Source organism: Camelus bactrianus, chromosome 17 (genome assembly GCF_048773025.1).
Source record: "Camelus bactrianus isolate YW-2024 breed Bactrian camel chromosome 17, ASM4877302v1, whole genome shotgun sequence".
Taxonomy (NCBI): domain Eukaryota; kingdom Metazoa; phylum Chordata; class Mammalia; order Artiodactyla; family Camelidae; genus Camelus; species Camelus bactrianus.
Window position 1 is genome coordinate 39579604 of NC_133555.1, and position 19316 is coordinate 39598919.

At 38.9% G+C, this 19316-nt stretch overlaps 1 protein-coding gene across 5 annotated transcripts in view; it reads left to right on the forward strand.

Moving 5' to 3' along the window:
- ULK4 (unc-51 like kinase 4) overlaps positions 1-19316 on the forward strand; it is a 437172-nt gene that overhangs the window by 188932 nt on the left and 228924 nt on the right. For 4 of the 5 annotated variants that reach the window (XM_074345160.1, XM_074345161.1, XM_074345162.1 and 1 more), the window contains exon 31: positions 10984-11032. The exons of the other annotated variant lie outside the window; for it this stretch is intronic. In XM_074345160.1, coding sequence (XP_074201261.1) covers positions 10984-11032 — 49 coding nt within the window. The remainder of the gene's footprint in view (positions 1-10983; positions 11033-19316) is intronic. 5 annotated transcript variants of the gene reach the window in all.

Genomic DNA, 19316 nt, shown 5'->3' on the forward strand with positions numbered 1-19316 from the left:
CCCTCACCATCAGGCAGTGAAATAGGCAGGAGCATCACATGTGAAGAAAGTGACACTTGGAGTTTATTCACTTCCCTAGAAGCCCAGGGCTTGGAAGATGGAATGAGAATTTGAACTTATTTGATGCAATCCCTTAACCCCACTACATTTGGTTTTGTTCTAATGAATACTCGTAAAAAGTAGAAAACAGAGGGCCATCAACAGAGGACAAGTTAAATACAGTGTAGGTTAGAAAAGTATGTGGGGATAAGAACTCACATTTTAATTGAATGTGTAATGACATGGGGAATGTTTTTAATATGTTAAAAAAATCCCAATATATGTAGTATGATTTGAATTCTTCCACCTCATATTGTGATATAATATACCTAACAGTCTGTTAAAATAGGCAGATTCCACTTCTAATGCCAGATGCATTGTTGGCTTTGTGAATGACTATGAGCAAATGGGTTCACTAGTCTTAAGCGTCAATGTTTTACTCCATAAAATGGACTCAACTGTGATTATTAGTCATTAAATGAGTCCTGGCTGTCCAGGCAACACAGAGTACACAGGAAACGGTAGCTGTTATTTTAAAGATGGGGTTAATCCTATGCCCTAGATGAATAGAAAAACAAGGACTAATACATCAAAATTTGTTGATTTTCTTCGAGTGCTGGGATTGTAATATTTTATTTATAATGCTTTGCTATTTTCCCAAACATAAATTACATTTTGTGCCTTTGTATTTATATATTTTATAGAAATTTGATATAAATAGTTATATACAATTAGTGTGGCTTTTTAGTAATTTTCTATAATCAAGACAAACCCATACATTTGTTAAGGACATGCCCACACACAGACAGGCTGGTGGTTCTTATCAAAAGATATAACATGAATGACAGTCTGTAACCCATCTTACATGGTCAGCAAGTTGGCCTTTGCTTCAGTGGTTTCAAGTTGATCATCGCTCTCTATTTTTGTCTGTTACCATCAGATCATGGATTGATCTTAGAAATACCTCCTGACATGAGCTTGGGGATACTAAAATTACTCAGTGTAATGAAAGTACAACTTACAAGAACTAGGACTCAACCTAAGATCTGAACATCAAGGAGGTTGAACTGAGTGTTGCACTGTTGTTTTTGACTCTTTTCCATTCCACTCCCATTGACCGCCTTGCTTCCTGCATCATGGGAACATTGAGACATCCAGATTTTCTTTTTCCTGCACTCTTTAAATTGTCAGTGTTCCATAGGTTTCTGTCCTCAGCTCACTTCTTTCGCCTCTTTCCAAACGGGACATGTCTTCTGGTCCAAACTTGCCTTTTCCCGATATGTTATCTTACTGTAGTATCCTAGAGCAGTTAAAATCATGAGTTCTGAAATTAGTGTGTACTTTGGGTAAGGTTCATTGTGAGTTTCCTTCTTTGTAGAATAAGGTTGCTCCTTCGGACCTCAAGGTCAGGGTTAAGTAAGAGGTGCAGCCCTCAGCACAGTGCATTATCGCTCGGGAGCGCCAATAAATGAGATTGCTGGCTGTGATGTGTGTTGTTCTGGTGGATGTCATGGTGGTGGCCTCCAGGGAGGGCAAATTGAGTACATGGAGTCATTATTTTTTTTTTCTTCACAGTTGCAATTTTAATTTTTTGCTCAATTATTTACATAATGAATATATATAATATTTACACTGTTTACTATACATGAATCAACTACAATGATGGATTGTGACATTTTCTTGACCATGCTTTGCCAAATAAAACTCAGACTTTAATTTTCTTGTCAGGATCTCTGAAGTCCAGTGCAGGGCCTTTGCTACTACATTTTCAACAGTATTCTTTCTTTCTTTCCTCCTCTCTCTCTCCTTCATCCAATAGATTTTCAAATCCTGTTGATACAACCTCTCTCATCTTTGTCTTTTCCCCTTTACTCCTGCTTTGGTTCTTGTCACCTCTTACCTTGAGAGTGGTCACTGGCAGCTGACTGCCCTTCTTCTCCCCAGTCCTTTTTGTGTTCAGTCAACCCTCTCACTGTAGCCTGAATGATCACTGTGAAAATGTAAAGCTGCTAATAACATCATTTTGCCTAATCCTTCCCTTAGTGGCCCCCAGTCACCTAGAGCAGGGGCATGTGCTAACTCAGCAAACTCTTTCTATAAAAGGCCAAATAGTAAATATTTTAGGATTTGCAGGCCATGTGGTCTCTTTTGCAGCTACTCAACTCCACCACTGTTGTGTGAGAGCAGCCAGAGACAGTATGTAAATAAATGAGAGTGTGGCTGCATGCCAATAAAACTTTATTTATGGAAGCTGAAATTTGAATTTCATGCAATTTTCATATATCATGAAATGTGCTGCTTTTGATTTTTTTCTCCATCCATTTTGAAACGTAACAACTATCCTTAGCTTGTGGGCCACACAGACATTGGCAGGCGGCAGGGTTTGGCCTGCTGGCCAGAGTTTATCAAATAAGTTCAGCCTCCTCAGTATGGCAAATAAGATCTTTTGTGACCTGCCCTGGCTATTCCTCCAGCCGAATCTTTTGCTACCTTCTCTTTACCTCTTCCATTTATGCAATAAACTCGCCTTTTCTCTGTCCTTAATGTGCCACCCCCTTTTTGCTTTTTTTCATGCTGTTCCCTTTGTCCAGGACACAACTCATTCTTAGCTGTCCTCCCTTCCAGCCCTTCCCTCCATCCACTGCTTGTCGATCCCTCTGTCAAGGTTCAGCTTGAGCAGTACTTACTCTGCAGTGAGGACATTGAGCTAAGTGGCTGGGGTTTCTGTCTCAGCCCTACTTCTTGTTACTTGACCATTACCTTGTGCCTCAATTTCGTATCTGAAAAGAAAAGGAATTCTCCTTCTTCCTTCTTCCCCCTCCTCCCCCTCCTCCCCCTCCTCCCCCTCCTCCCCCTCCTCCCCCTCCTCCTTTCTCTCCTCCTTCTCCTCCATCATCATCATCATCATCCTGTGGTTTCTCTTTGACAGGCCCCTCAGCTAGCACTGGGAACCATGTGTTCCACGTAGTAATTGTGCAGTCCATGTTTACTCTGTACCTCGGATAGAAGAGACTATTTCTTTTGTCCCTTCTGTATGCTTTATGGACATCTGTCCTAGCACTTAAAATACTTGATATAGCTCTTAGCTCAATGCACTGTACTCAGTAACAATAGGCACTCAGTAAAATTGCGCAAATGAGAAAGGGAGAAATCTTACCCTGACTTCAAGTAGATTCCAAAACAAAGATCTCTTGCATTTTGCCAACAGGAGGGGACTGTAGAAAATAAGCAGTTCATTAAAATTAAAAGAAATTTAAAGATATCTCATATACAATTGCTGTTTTTAAGTATTCAAGTAAATGAAATGCTGGCTGCAGGTCTAGTGGTCCTCTTAGGAACCTCATGTCCCTGCCAATCGTTTATTTTGCTGATAGCATTTCTTTCTGTTCACTCCCCTCCCCACTCTGGCACAAGGATGAGCATGCTTCTTTCTTACCTGTGGTTTCAATATTGTGGAGGTATGGGACCAATACAGAGTTGGGACTTGCAATGAGTGCCAAAGATGGAAAGAATTGTTCGAGAAAGGAAGCCAGTGCAGAGCCATGGGGTTCAGAAAGATAAAGGTTGCAGGCTCAGGACCCAGGCAGAACAGAAAGCACCACGCAGGTGGTGGGGAGATGGGGCACAAAGCCCTTGGCTGGTTAACGAGAGCATTGTTACCTGTGTGGGGACAGTTTGTGTAAAGCCGTGGACCAAATAGGACTTCCAGGCACACCACAGTGCCTGGAATTAGAAGGAATCATAGATGTCTTGTTAGTGAGTCCATACACTGCATGGAGATCCTCTTGACTGCAGCTTTTCCTTCTCACCTTCTATACTTGCTGTCATAGAAACACTGTTGCCTTGATTCATTCAACAGATGTGGATTGTCACAGGGCTGTTTTGGGCATCTATTGAGGTAGTAGGAAGAAAAGAATTTTGCAGAGTTGCTAATGTACCATAAAGATATTCTGTTCTCCCCGAAAATCTCCTTTCTATTGGAAAACAGTTACTTTTTACCTAACCAATGTTCCTCTTACTGAAACTCATATCTTTTTCATGCTATTTTAGGCAGTGGGCAATTTTTGTACATCAGAGACACATTCTGGTATAGCCTTGTACGCTAACTTAATTCTAACACTTTCTCAGCAAATGAAGCAGTTGGCTTTATAACTTGGATTAAGTTATTTTTATATTGTGTATGTATTGTGACCACTGGGGTTCAAATTTTCTCAGGTAAGAAGTATAATGTCTGCTTATAAGAAGGATTCTGTAGATCTTTGTAAAATGACCAGATCTAAAATTTTCTATGCAATAGCTGCTAAAATCTTAATATTGCCTACCCCCCCCCCCTTTTTTTTGGTGAAAAATGTCTTTATATGTGTACCTTTACCTGTAAGACTTCTAAGTTCTCTGCAAGAGGATTAGCAAGCATTGCAGGCAAGGGCAAACATCTCAATGAGAAACACTACAAATATTCTTGCTTTCAACATAGACATAATATCATGCCATAACTAAACATTATGAAACCATTTCCTTTTGAGGCTGATACACTGAACCAGTAATTTGAAATTCAGCTCAGTGTTAGAGACCTTTCATTTAAAATGACTGTTGTTCGTCCACTAGACTGGTAAATTATGTAAGTCATAAGAAACAAAAAAGCTTTGTAGTCTAGTGCTCCATCATGAACAAATGAGAAATCTAAAACTCCTAACCAGCATTGTTGGAAAGCTACCAAGTGTCCACCATCTATTTTGAATTTGTACACAAGTTGGCCAGAAGCAGCCTATTCAAAGAATCAAATATGAATTATTAAAAAAAAAAAAAAGAAGGCAGGGGTAAGATGGAATTGGGGTAGGGGTCAAGTTCAGGTCTGTAGTGGGCAGAATTCTAAGATGACCTTCAAGACTCCCAGCCTCTGGTGTATACACACCTTATTCAATTAAACACTGATTTTGTGCTGCTGTGAAGGGATATTACAGATGTCATTAAAGTCCCAAACTAGTTGACCTTAAAATACAGAGATTATCCGAATGGGCCTCACTAATCATATGGGCCATTTAAATTTGGTCTAGAGATCAGAGACAGGGACATCACAGAGATTTGAAGCTTGAGAAGGATGCTACCTGGAGGAGATTCTCCATTGCTGGTTTTGGAGATGGAGGGGGCCATGGACAAGGAGAAAAGGCCATGCAGCTTGTGCTTGGTTCTTTAGGAATACTCCTCCTTGGCTCCCAGCTGCCATGCTGTGAGAAGCCAAGGCACATGGAGAGGGCGGTGTACTGGGTGATCCAGTCAACAGCATTAACAGCCTTCCTTGAATCATCTGAGTCCAGATACCAGACATGTGAAAAAGAAGCCTTCAGTTACAGCCTCCAAGCTGTTCTGTCAACCCCAGACTTTGTGTCTTCCCAGCTGAGGCCTCAAACATCAGGGACAAAGACAAACCATGTCCACTGTGCCCTCTCCAGATTAACCATTTGTAGAATCCATGCATGTCATAAAGTAGTTACTGCTTTGTGACACTACATTCAGCATTTAGGGTTGGTTGGTTATACAGCAACAGATAACCCAAATAAACATTTTTATAAAATGCTATGGAAGCTAAATTTAAAAAAAGATGCACAGAATATAAGCAGAAATCACATAGGGTCACTTCCATGCTACTCTGTTGGTCAAAGCAGCACAAACCTGCCCAGATTCAAGAAGGGAGAACGCAGACTCCACTTCTCAAAGACAGGAGACTCAAAGAATTTGGGAGTCATTAAAAAAAAAAAAAACTTTACATTTTGAAATAATTTTGGCCTTACAGAAAATTTGCAAAAATAGGACAAAGAATTTTCATATGCCCTTCACCCAGCGTCCACTAATGTTGACATCTTATGGAGCCATAGAACAGTTATCAAAAGCAGGAAATTAACATTGATGTAATAGTATTCACTGATCTGCAGATCTTACTCTAGTTGTGCCAGATTACCCAGTAATGTCTTTTTTCTGGTCCAGGATCTAATACCAGATTCTGCAGTGCATTTAGCTTTCATGTCTCTTTCGTCTACTCCAGTCTGGGACAGTGTTCACTCACCCCTTGTCTTTCATGATGTAACACTTTTGAATTGACCAGGTTATTATTTTTGTAAGATGCCCCTCAAGCTTGCCTAACATTTACTCATGATTACATTGAGGTTATGCATTTTTGCCCAGAGTACCTGAGAAGTGAGGATGTGCCCTCCTTAGTGCATTGATATCAGGGTGTACGAGATGTCATGATGTCTTATTCCTGGTGACGTGAAGCATGCTCATTGGGTTAAGGTGGTCCCTGACAGGTTTCTCCACTGTAAGTGTCTTGTGGACAGGTCCTTTGACACTGTACAAATGGTCTGTCATCATATTTGGGTGGGGCCATATTTTTGAACTGCCAACTTTTTTTTGTCTTTAGATCCGGCAGATATAAACTTAATCTTTCCATTTTTGTCATTTTCTTGTCAGTGATTTGTGGCTGTTTGCAGGCTGGCTCTGGTCTGTGGGCTACGTTTTGAGCAGTAGCGTTCTAGGTGACACTTCTTCACCAGTTCAGTTTTCCTACTGCTGTCAGATCAGAATTTGAATAGCAAATCCACCTGTGTCATTCTTCTGCTTAAAATCCATCAGAGGCTTCCTGTACTTCTGGGTGAAAACCAACCTTAGCATGACAGTCAAGGCTACATCATTCTGCTCCGTCTGTCACGTTGTCCCTTTACTAGTTAGACTGCGTCTCTTCTCACCACCCTCTGTGTAGGCACACCTGTTTCCTCCACGTGGTGTAACTGGCCAGTCCCCTGTCTTCAAGGCTCACGGACACCTTTTCTCAGTAGTCTAGGCTCATAAGCTTTTCCCCATGTCTCAACCCCTATGTCCTGTGTAGATACCTTGGATAGAAGTTGATTTTTGTTTTTATATTTGGTTATGTATCTCTTAATCTGCTTAACTCTGAGCTTTAGCACATGAAATTTGAGCTTTAGATTAGCCCATAGTTGGGGTACAGTAGTACTAATCCTAAATTGAGATAGTTTCTAAGAAAAGTACTACTTGTGGTCTCCTGTGACAAGATGGGTTCCAGAAATGCGGAGATGGTGGGTGGGAAGCCCTTTGGGGAAGACAGGGTCCCTGATGGACAGGGTCAGTCAACAGAGACTGTGGCTCTAGACTTCTAGCCCTTCTTTGTGTGTTGTCTTTACCCCATGGGTAGATAAAAACTTCAAGCCAGGAAGGAAATCCAAGACAGTGCAGCCCCCTGGCTGGACCCTCATGTCTATCTCCATAGGCCTGCTTTGTCGCTGTTGGGGACCGCTTTCTTTGTCTTGAGAAACTGAGCAGAGAGCTGGCGGATATCCTCTCCCTGCATCTTTCCCTGTGTTTTAAATTTCAAAGGAAAGTTTACAAAAATGTAAATAATGGTTGAAACTCAGCCTAACCTATTGCTGTAGCTCTCTGAACAGAAGTAGAATGATCACCCTGTTCCAGATTTTCCTAAGTTATAACTAGTCTTTTATATCTAAATATTGCTAGACTTACTTTATATTTAGTGCTGTTTTCAAAATATATGAAATATAATTGTGTCAGAAAAGAGAAAACCAAGGTCACCATGATTCCCTAAGTCACCACTGATAACTTTACCTCAAAAGCAATTGTTCTTTCTTACATCAAAGGTGTTGACCTATTATTTAGAGTATACATTTAAATTCTTATAGTATTCATAGCATATTTTATGATAAAATCTTATAAATTTGTGTAGTAGCTTCCACAGATAAGTCTCAACTATTTATCAGAATTTAAATATATATTTTAAATGACTTACCAAGTATCAGTAGATACATTAAAAATTTTATCAATAAATAAAATAATATATCAGTAAAGTAAAAAAAGTTCTCAACATCAGTGGCAACATTTACTTTAAGAATAGGAGGGAATTAGAATTTGAAGTAATGTAGCCTAAAGCTTTTCCTAAATTCATTCAAAATCTTCTAATTTAAATAGCACCTCTTTTAATTATATAAGCCTTTCACCACACACAATCTAATCATTAAATTACACTGTTAAAAGGAACAAGAACCACCCCCCCCAAAAAAAGAAAACCAAAGGTAAAGTAGTCCTAGTAACGGAATTTTGAAAGGGCAGTATATTTCAGTGTAATCATATGGAATTACTTAAACACAGTATGCTTACATGGCTAACACAAAGGAAGAAAAGTATACTGTAATGCAGTTAATATCTTCACAATCCTTTGAAGATTTGGGATAATTTCAAAAAGATCTCTACTTTGTTTTTGGTTTTAAAAAATTCAGATATATCTTTTTACTTCTATCCTTCAGCCTGTTCATAAACCATAGAAATCTCATTCTTTTACAGTTAGGAAATAACTGTCTCATGTAGGAAAATGATACTGGTCATTTAAATAAGGGGGGCCAACCACAACAGAGCCCCAAATAAGGTAGCGTTTTGCCTCATGATTTTCCAAAGTCTGCTATGATGATTGAAGACTTGCTACTTTATCAATTCCCTGAAAATTTGTTTAGAGGTAAGCCTGGTCTTCACTGGTCTACAGGGACCTGAGCCCTGGACCTGCTCTCCAGGGTACCAGATCACTCAGCGCACATCAAGGGTGTGATGGTTTGAGAATGGGGGCCTCTAACTACCTGTGGTGGTATGAGGGGAGACTCTTAAAGTAAGCAGATTGATTTTTAAATATCAAAATTTAAGAACATATTGAAGATAAATGACTGTGGTCTCCCAAGCAATCTAAAATCTGTGGATTTCAGATGGTTTATCTACAACTTGCAGTTAAAAAAAAAAGCATTTTATGTCACTACCCATATACAGACCTATAAGTGAAATAAAAATGCCATGGAACAATAATAATACTATGTGTGCTTTAGAGTTCTTTGGGAATTACATTTAAGGTTAGTTCACGAGTCACAGAAAATGTTACAGAAAAAAAAAATTGTGTGGTTTTTTTTTTTTTTTTGCATCAGAGGTGATTTTACCTTGAGTTCCCTTTTTCTTTACCAAATGTGGCTTTAAATTATGTGTTAGTTAAATCAAAGAACAAAATTGTTACTATTGACTGTGTTCAAAAGAATGTAATTACCAAAGTGTTAGAATTTAAAGTTAAAGGAGATTCTTATTGAAAAAAAGAAGGAAAAAAAAAAAAAAAAAAGAGATACTTAAGAGGTAGTCCAGGCCAGCCTGCTCATCATGCAGAGACCCAGAGAAGAACTAGCTGCAATTATAAAGAATGATTTAAGGTCATTTATGTAGTCATAGGTTAGTAATAGAATACATTTTAAGATATTGTTATGAAAAGTCTGGTATTGTAAGTGGCTGCTTCTGAGTTTGAATGTTGGGGTAAGCTGTGATGGGGGAGCTATAATGTTTAGGTACCATGGGGAAGTAGTGGTACCCGTGTCCCTGTGACTTTCTTGGCTTTGGTTGCTAGGTCATCTCAAAAGATGTGTGTGCTTGGCTCTTTCAACCTATGTCATAAAAAGACCAATTTAGGAAGTAATACGGTCAACGTCTTGGAAGTTGAGGAAGATAATTAAGTATGTGCTAGCTTAAAGTTGTGCTTGGTCTTGAGTCTATGCATTTCCTATCCTGTCCAGGCAGGTCTAGGGAGCTCCACCCTCATATCTTAGCCTTCAGTAGCCCAGGAAAGTGAGAGAATGCAAACGAATTTAATATTTGTAGTCAAAGTCTTGTCCCTCTAATATATAGAGACTACAGAAAACATCCCGTTTATTTTTGCTAGATACTGAGGTAGGGCTTGCTAAGTGCTTCAGTCTTTCGGAAATCTCTCTGTATCACAATTTCCTTTAACAGATATTTGTAAAACACTGTGATCTTTTTTTGGCTAGTCTCATAGGCTTTTCTTTTATCAATGTGTTATCATAGACAGACAAGCTCCAGGGAGGCCAGATGATAAATTTCCTTTCTATAGCCTGGCATTTTCTCTGAAATAGACAAACAACACATACCTACAATAAAAGCAACATGCTTGTCTTAAGTGTTGTAGTTTATCCTACAAAGTAAATTCTGATAAAGTTAAGGAATCTGATTTTATTTTTTAACTGAAGCAGGATCAGCAGGTTATAGCTTGTGGGCCAAATATGGGACACTGCCTGTTTTTGTAAATAAAATTATATTGTAAATTTTGTAAATAAAATTATTTATGCCTGCTTTTACATTATAGTGACAGAGGTAAGTAGTATCTAGTATAGCTATAGAGACTATGTGACTGCAAAGCCTATTGTCTGGTCCTTTACAGAAAAAAACAGTTTACTGACCCCTGGACTAAAGGAATATTTAAAGACTGAAGTATTGTTCTTTCAAAAACTATCACTTTTAGGTCAAGGCTATTTTCCCTTAAATTGAATGAAAAAATTCTTCTGCTACAAATAGATGACAGTCTATAACTAAGTTTGATGAGAGAAACTGCCTAGAAAGTATTGGGCAATTGGTGTCTACTTTTTTTTTTTTCAAAGTTAAAGATCATTGAAAATCATTGTACATTAAATCATTAATACTGAGAAGATAACTAATGAGGCATGCATGAAAGATTACAGTGTGGCACACTTATAATTTAACTGCGCAGGGAAGATTGGCTATCTTATTTCAGCTGGCATTGCCTACTTTGATAGTCTTCGTAATTGTGAATTTTCATAAATTTTTGCATTTATTAATACCAGTCTATTTGAGATTTTACTTACTACAGATCTATAAGGCTCTGCTAATAGTCATTTGCAAAGATGCCCCATTTTTTTTTGTTTAATAGATGTAGTTCAGTTTATTAAAAAATAAATATTTAATCATACTATTTCTCAATCACAGAATTTGAGCAATAAAACGTGGGGCTGCAGTGCCCGATATTAGGGTAGCAGTTGAAATATGAGTTACCTAATGTGTGGTTATCTTTTAATTTTTTTTTAACAGGCTTGTGGAAGAAAGCAAACTGATCCCACGCATTTTTGAAGTAATTCTGGTAAGAGAAGAAATGTGTGTCTGATATTCAACTGCATTTAAAATTTTTTTAAAGTTTTGACCACATTGTATGGTTGGGTTCTAACCCTAACTCTGCGTGGAAGGATTGTGTGTTCATCATGTCACTTAACATTTTTGGGCCTCAGTTTCCTTGACTGAGTCCTTGTCTTGTCTGAGCCCTTGTCCAGCTCTGAAATTGTATAGGGACATTGTTTAATGACCTTCCCACTTTCCAAAAATCCTTTGCATTTTATTTGTGTTGTGTTAAAAAGTGTGTTATCGAACATAGAAGAATATTTTATCTGAGGTTGGTTTGTGAAAGAAGGGCAGAATGATGATCTCTGTGCTTCAGTGTGAATTTTCAGAATGAAGCTCTCTGACTTTGCAGTCACTGGGTCAGATGACAGCTTTATACCTGTGGGCAGGAAGTTGTCTTTTTCAGAATGTAGAATAGCTTAGCTTCCATACACTATTTTTTTCTATTCATGGAATGCAGCCTGATTGAAAACCACCTGTTAAAGAAAACAACTTTCCTCTCTGATTCCTATGAGGAGAGAATAAAATGGGATATAGGATTGGCTTTTCTTACTCTTGATAAATTCCTACTTATACTAAATGTAAGTCTGAGAATTACACTGAAAACTGACTTGGTGTTGATAGCAAGGGAGAGCCCTTAGCCAAAGAAATGTTTTCTTGTACCCTGGTGTGTTGTCCCCCTTCACCAACAACCTTCCCTCCATAGCTAACTGACAGCACAAGGGACAAAGGAGGGGACATGTCCCCAGCCAGATCAGCCTGCCTTACCTTGGTCCTTGCAGAACAACGGCTGTTACTGTCTGATAACCCTACACCTGGAAAATTAACTCTCTTTACTATCCTAAAATATTAATCTCTAAGCTGTTTGTGTGCTGATAGGACTAGGTGGTGAAAACATCATTTTTCTTAGCCGCAGATCACCCTTGTTCTTTGAGGAGAGCTGTTGGGTTTACTAAGTCATTTGAATTTGGTGGGGAGCAGGATTGAGAGGGGGTCATATTCCCACATCATGAGCAAGTGACAATAAGGTGACACAGAGCAGCTGTGCTAAGAGGATTGAATTGCTTCGAATAATTAAAGGGGATTTTAGAGGCAGTGTCAGGAGAAGAGAGAGACAGAAAGCAGATGAAGAAACATGGAGGACACTGGGGAGATTGACGGAGATTTTTAAGCCTGGCCATGTGGTACATGCGTCTCCCCCTTCAGTAGGGTATATGTTACTGGCTAACTTGTCGTGGTGTTGGGTTTGTTGTTGGAGGGCCATGAACAGTGAAGTAAACTGCTGGGTTCCACCGCATGGTTGGACATGGGGCAGGAGCCAGAGCTGTCCCAACTCGGCCACATCCGGCTGGCATTTGAGAAGAAATGTGGGTTACAGACACAGAGAGCCTGAGCCAGAAAGGGCCTTGACTTGTGGGTGTGACCCACCCCATTGCTGGGGTAGGAGGGCTGCTGACCTGCTAAGATCCATACAGCTTTTTTCTTTTTTTAAATTGAAGTATAGTCAGTTATAATTTGTCAGTTTCTAGTGTGTAGTATAATGTTTCAGGCATACATATACATACATAGGTTTGTTTTCATGTTCTTTCTCATTGTAGGTTACTAAAAAATACTGAATGTAGTTCCCTGTGCTATACAGAAGAAACTTGTTTATCTGTTTTATATATAGTAATTAATATTTGCATCCTATGTTTTTATTTTTTTAATTTAAAAATTTTTACTTGTTTGGTTATTTTTTAATGGAGGTACTGGGGATTGAACCTGGGACCTCATGCATGCTAAGCATGCACTCTACCACTGAGCTATTTCCCTCCCCTACAGCTCCTTTTGTGACTGATAAATAGTTATCATCCCATCCTTTGACAGTCATCTCAAAGTCTAAAATCCCTACACCTGGAAAATTATTCCTCGTAGGTTCCTAAAACTCCTCCATCCTTGATGAATCATTGTATGACGAGTACTTAGCAAAGCTTCATCTTTGACAACTGTTTAATTAATCAATGCCACGATTTAAACCCTTGTGACTGTGTTGTACCTGTTGTGGGGGGTGGGTGGAGGTGACATAGACTCCCCAGGTCAGGATTTCAGCTGGTCCTGAGCCGTGTGACCTAAGAGGCATTTCTGGGGTGATGCTCTTTCTCCAGCCAGAACAGCTAGCTCTCATACTCAAGTTTCTTGCAGGCTCTTATTTTAAAAAGAGGTCCTGCTGCTAGAAAAAAGTAAAGAGAAAAAAAGTTGGAAATCACTGCTTTTTGGAACAGGACTTTTTGACATCCTAAAGAACATTATTGAATCCCTAGTCTACTTCTGTTTTTCTTAAGTTAAATAATCTCAACTTTTTTCTCTGTATAAATACATTTTTAATCAATGAAGTGTCTATGTAGCAGTTATCCTGTGAACTATTACCTTGTCCTTCCTAAATTTTTCTCACTGAGATAGACATAATAGAGTATTTTATTGATTCTATGCTGTACATTTTTTTCTGTATTTGTACATTTCTGAAACTAGGCTATACTTTCTAAACCAATGACATTTTACAGTTGCTTTCAGCCAAGTGACCTCGTTGTCATTGCCTTAACCAATTCATCTCACTTTTCTTTTTCTTTTTATAAGTGCCCAAGAGTGGTGTATTATAAAATATATGTCTGGGTAAGTTTAAAAGAGCTCTTTCAATAGAAATGAAATGAAAATTCTAAGTAATAAGAAACCATGTCATAGTTTAATTGGCAGCATTTTTCTTTCTTAGTGTTTGATAAACTAATGGTGTATCTTAGAACTGATGGAGTCCTACATTCAACGAAACATAGGTCAGGTTTGGTTTCTCAGTTCAAAGGTCTTGGTAGTGTCTAGCATTTATAAAGCAGCTTATAGCAATGATTTGATCAGAATGAGACATCATGAAAAGATTGTATGGGACTCTGCATGCTTGACTTATGTCTCCTAACCACATTAAAAAACAAAACAGCATTTGACTTGTTCACCTGGTGGTCTATTGTGACCTCTTGATTTTCTTCTACTCTTAGCCCTTACCTGTTTTCCACCTTCTGTTTGATGAATTAAAGCCTGATTACAGCCTTTATAACTTCCTCCTTCCTTTCTAGAGGTCCTCATATGATGTGCTCTTAACCACAATACATCCTCTCTTAGGTGTTTTTCACCAAGAAAGCAAAACTATCTCTTCTGGTGGGCTGGAATCACAGTCAGCTTCTGTGTCTTTCCTGCAGGCCTAGAGGAAAATGATGATGAAAAGCTGTATTAGGGGAGAAAGACAATACTGTGAATTCCAGGGGAGGGAGCGATTGACTGTTCAGTGTGGGGAGAGGAGTCTCATAGAAGAAGGAACTTTTGTACAGAGCCTTGAGGGGGTTGTCATCGGGAGAGGAGGGTGTTCCAGCCTAGGGGATGGTGAGTACTTCGACGTGCCTGGACCAGGAACATGGAGAAGTGGTAGGGAGTGAGTAGTTTGGGACTCAGTCCTGCAAGGCTTTATACTGTGGTTCTTTCTTATTTGTTGGGTTTGCAAATAATTTATGCTCTTCAAAATCCAAATCCTGTAGACAAACCAGTGGTTACCAGTGGGGAGACAGAAGAGGGGAGAGGCGTTATTGGGATAGGGGAGTAAAAGGTACAAACTATTATGTAATAAATAGGCTACAAAGATACATTATACAACATGGGGAATATAGCCAATGTTTTGTAATAGCTATAAATGAAATATAACCTTTAAAAAATGTGAATTGCTCTGTTGTGCACCTATAACTTACATAATATTGTACATCAACTATACTTCAGTTTAAAAAAATTAAAATATTTCAGGATCCTCTACTTAAACAAACAAACAAAAAATCTTTTTGAGCCCTTTTGCTGCGTGGGCTATGTGCAGTGAGTGAGAGGGTAGGCTGCCTAGCCCCCGGGGTTGGGTCTGGGAGAGAATCAGGCTTAGGATCTTGGGCTTATACTGGAAACTTGAAACAGGTTGAAAGCTAGCTTCTGGGAGTTGCCTGCACGTCTCCATCAGCAAGGCTGTTGAGATCAGCTGGAGGGACCACAGGCAGGGAGCCTAGAAGACAGAGCCAGGTTCAGCGGTCTGATCTGAGGGCCCAGGAGTTCTCAGGTCACCCTGAAGGCAGAGAGTAGGCAGAATGTTTTCATCCTGGGTTCCAGCTGCAAGTGTCCCTGCTCTCAGCAGGCTGAGCGGTGGAGAATCCAGGGAGCTGATCACTTACGAAAAGGAGCTGTCACAGCAGCTGGGTGCTGCTTCGTTGGCAGGGCCCACCTGGGTGAGACACTGCATTTTGATTGGTGACATGAGGCAGCTGTGCTGAGAGGGGAGCAGATGCTCAGGCAACATGCATTGAATTAAGCTGAATGGATTCCCGTACAGTCTTTAGGTCTGCAAAACTAAGGTGACCTGGGTCACCTTCATAAATACGGGTTCCTGAGGAAAGTCACCCATGGCTTTGTTTTTGAGTGCAGAGTTGCTGGATGAGCAGGTTGGAAGGCATTCTTCCTCATCTGCCACTTTCCCAGGAGTAGAAGTTGCTTTTAAATATGTCTTAAGTAGGAGTTTGGATGAATCAGCCTTTGGACTTTGCTATAATCTCTCTTCATTTTGTTCCAGTGGTTTATGTTTTGGCCTACTTCCATAAATCATTTTAATGCCACATAATACAGGGAGAGTATATTTTATTGGAAAAAAATCTGTATTCATAGCAGATTTTCCAATATGTGCCAAAATATTGCTGTCATGATATTTTATGTGTCTATTCCAAAACAGACAATTAAAGAGCAATTTCATTGGCAAATGTTAACAATAAAATGGAATTAGCAATACACTAGTTTGATGATTACATTGTTTTAACAATTCTCGAGGATAGCAGTGGAAGCAAACATGAGTACATCTTTCAAGTCAGCTGCATCTTTAGAAAAGGGTCTTTACAGACCTTTGGAGCCTAAAGAATTGAATCACTGAGATACCAGAGTAGTACAGACTGGTAGCCACATCATATTTAAGGAATGTTTCCAATCCTGGGCATTCATCAGGCCTTTACAGTTACTTGGTTCCATTCTAGCTGCAGTTCATCTAATGTGAATTGGTTCTAGGGTATGTTAGAATGACAAGTTGCTTACAGGTTTAAGAATCTGCAGTCTTATGTCCAGTATGCCATTAAGAAGATTCTGCTGTGCACTTGAGCATGAATTTCTGCTTGACTTAGGAAGTTACTTTAAAAGATATACAAAGAATCCTTATTCGATGTAGGGCCTTTTCAGCCCACTTGAGTACCTATCAGGGATTCTGGAGATTGTCAAATGGAGCTCTGTAACTAATTCCTGTTGTATACAAAGATGGTTTTACACACTGCTGACATACTGCCATGAAAGTATGTAAATATGTTTTTTTTTTTTCCAGTCAGGTGGGGGTGGGAAAGGAAATGGATTTGCACAGATCTGTTCTTGGTGGCTTGTGTCATAAATATGTATTTGCAAAATAACTCTCTAGGGCTGAGGTGCGGCCTGTTGATACTGCACTGAATGAAATTGCCCGTATAGCAACTGAACTATTGGCTTTAATCAGATCAATACCGTGTTACCAGGTTAGTTGAATAAACAGGGGTTGAAGCTAAGTAAAATAAACATAATAGTAAACTTGGGCTGAAGCATGACTAGTTTCTGCATAATCAGCCCAACAGGTTTGAAATAAGATGGGCTTTATTAAGATTAAAAACTATATGTTATACCCACTGGAAAAATGCTAAAATAGGGTTTAGGATATCTTTGGCCAATACCAAGGCTCATATTGGGAGTTTGCTCCATAGGGCTTCTCTCAAGCCAGTGGAATCTTGAGTTTTATCATCATTCTTGTTTCTAGTTCTGCTCCACTTTGAGGAAACAGAGACTGCTCCTTCTTCCTCCTCTCTAAGATGGTCTAGTTACAAAGCATAGAAGTAGAAAATGATAGGATGTGAAATAATGTCCTTCCCAAGAGTGTAAGCTTTTGTATTTTTTGGTCTTATTCTTCATCGATTGTGGACTTAGACTTGTGAAGAAGTAAGGATAAAATCAGGGCATAGCAAGTGATTGCCACCTCAACGAGAATGAGTTACAAACAGGCAAAGAGAGTTGCCCAGGAAGTGTAACAGGGGAGAATCAAGAGGAACCAAACCATTGGATTAAATTTTGAAAAGGCAGAAACAGTATAATACTAAAATAAGTATTCTTGTTGGAAGATCAGTGAATCTTTGGTGCTTGTATGAGCCTCTCCTCATGCACTCGTCTCATTGCCTGTGCTGTTGATTAAGTTTCTCCCATAGACCTTCTGTGAATATGGTGGCTGGTAGCCACGTAAATAAAGCACACTGAGCACTTGAAACGTGGCTAGTCTGCGCTGAGATGCCCTCTGTCAAACACATGCAAAATTTCCCAGAAAAAATAGAGTATAAAGTAGCTGATTAATTTTCTCATATTGATTACATGTTTAAATGACAATATTTTGGTTCTGTTGGCTAAATGAAATATTATTAAAATTAATTTTATCTGTTTCCTTTTCTTTCACTGCAGTTTTCAGAATATTCAAAATAGGTGGCTTGCATTATATTTCTCTTGAATAGTGCTGCTGTAGGTGGTTTCCTGCCTTGTATCCTCAGTTACACTGTGAATTTTGCTCAAGGAAGAAACCACTCTACGTACAACTGCCTCTGCCCCTAGTGCATCGCCCTCCTTGCTTTTGGCTTTTCAGTATGTGTTCAGTGTGTGTTCAGTATGTTTATTAGTGAATGAGTGAGGGAGGTGAGGCATGGTTGTTACATTTAGACCCTCATTTCCTAGATGGCAGTCACAGCTGGCCTTTCTCCCCTTGAATGGTGGATTGGAAGACGAACTAGCAGGAAGGGACAGCGTTCTTCAGGATGATATTCTTGCAGAAGGTTGTAGCTCCCCTGAATTTTGGCCATGGCTAGTGATACCACTCAATTTTATGTCTTTCCTAGCTCTGCAGTATCTGGGGATGCCCAGTCATGAGCCATTGGTCAACTTTGAGTTCAGGCTGGTGTTAAAAAATAAATAACTAAGTAAAATGCCCACTGTCATCAGGCTTTGCCTTTTCTCACTACTCCAAAGCCCTCTGTGTTTGGGGCCCTGTAATAAATGGAACAAAGTAAAATCACTTGTGGTCAATAGAAAGAATTACTGGAAAAGCTGAGTATAAAAGCCGTGATTACTCATTCTTAGTATGTGACCAGTGAATGTTACTTTTTCTCAAAATTCTTCAGTAATGTAGGATCCCATAAAGTTTATTCATTAACAGAACAGTTGAGAAGACCCACTTTTTCAGACTGTGGAACTATCAGTAAAAAGTTACTAGTTTTGATTAAATAAAGCAGCAAACATCTATTAGCATTTGCTTTTGATGCTCTTTGCATTTGTTTTCTTGGATGAATAAGAAGAAGCAGGATTTATTATGCGCTTACCCAGAGCTGCAAAGGAATTTCAGAGTGAGCCAGGAAATCTGATGCACTAAAGCAGTTTACAGATTTATGGGAAAAGGAGAGCTTTTTAAATAGCTCTAGCAAGTGAAATTGCATTTTGGATTTATTAGAGGTACCAAATTGAAGAAAGACTGGGATGAGAAGCCAGTAAGGGCAAGTTATTACATAGGATTTTTTCTTTTATTTTTGCTGACAACAAAAACAATACATGCTTGTAAAAAGTATAGAAATGTCTAACATAGAATGTGGAGGTCTTCCATAATACCTCAGCCTATATAGCTCAGTGCATATTCTCATTTTCCATGAATGTATTAAATCTTTTTTTTAAAAGGGACCCTAGTAAATAATATACTTTGTATCTATTGTAATTTATAATGTCCATGACTGCAGTTTGTGGGTCTGTACATATGCATGAGTATTATTCTTTTTAATGGTGATACAATATTTTGTGTTATCATAATTTAGCCAATCCCCATTGATGGACATTCCAAGTTTCCACCCCAACTTTCTGCTAATATGAGCAACATCAAACAGAGAATATCTTTGTCACATTTTTGCACATCTGTGTGAATTTCTATAGGATAAGTTCTTGAAAGTTGCATTATTACACCAATGTATATGCATCTTTTGTATTTTAATGTTACTCTCCAAGATGATGATATAAAATTTCCCACACAGCAGTAGTATAAAACAACACCTACGTTGCCATACTCACAATTGAGACTTATTGGTCATTTAAATTGTCAGTTGTTTGTACTTTGACCT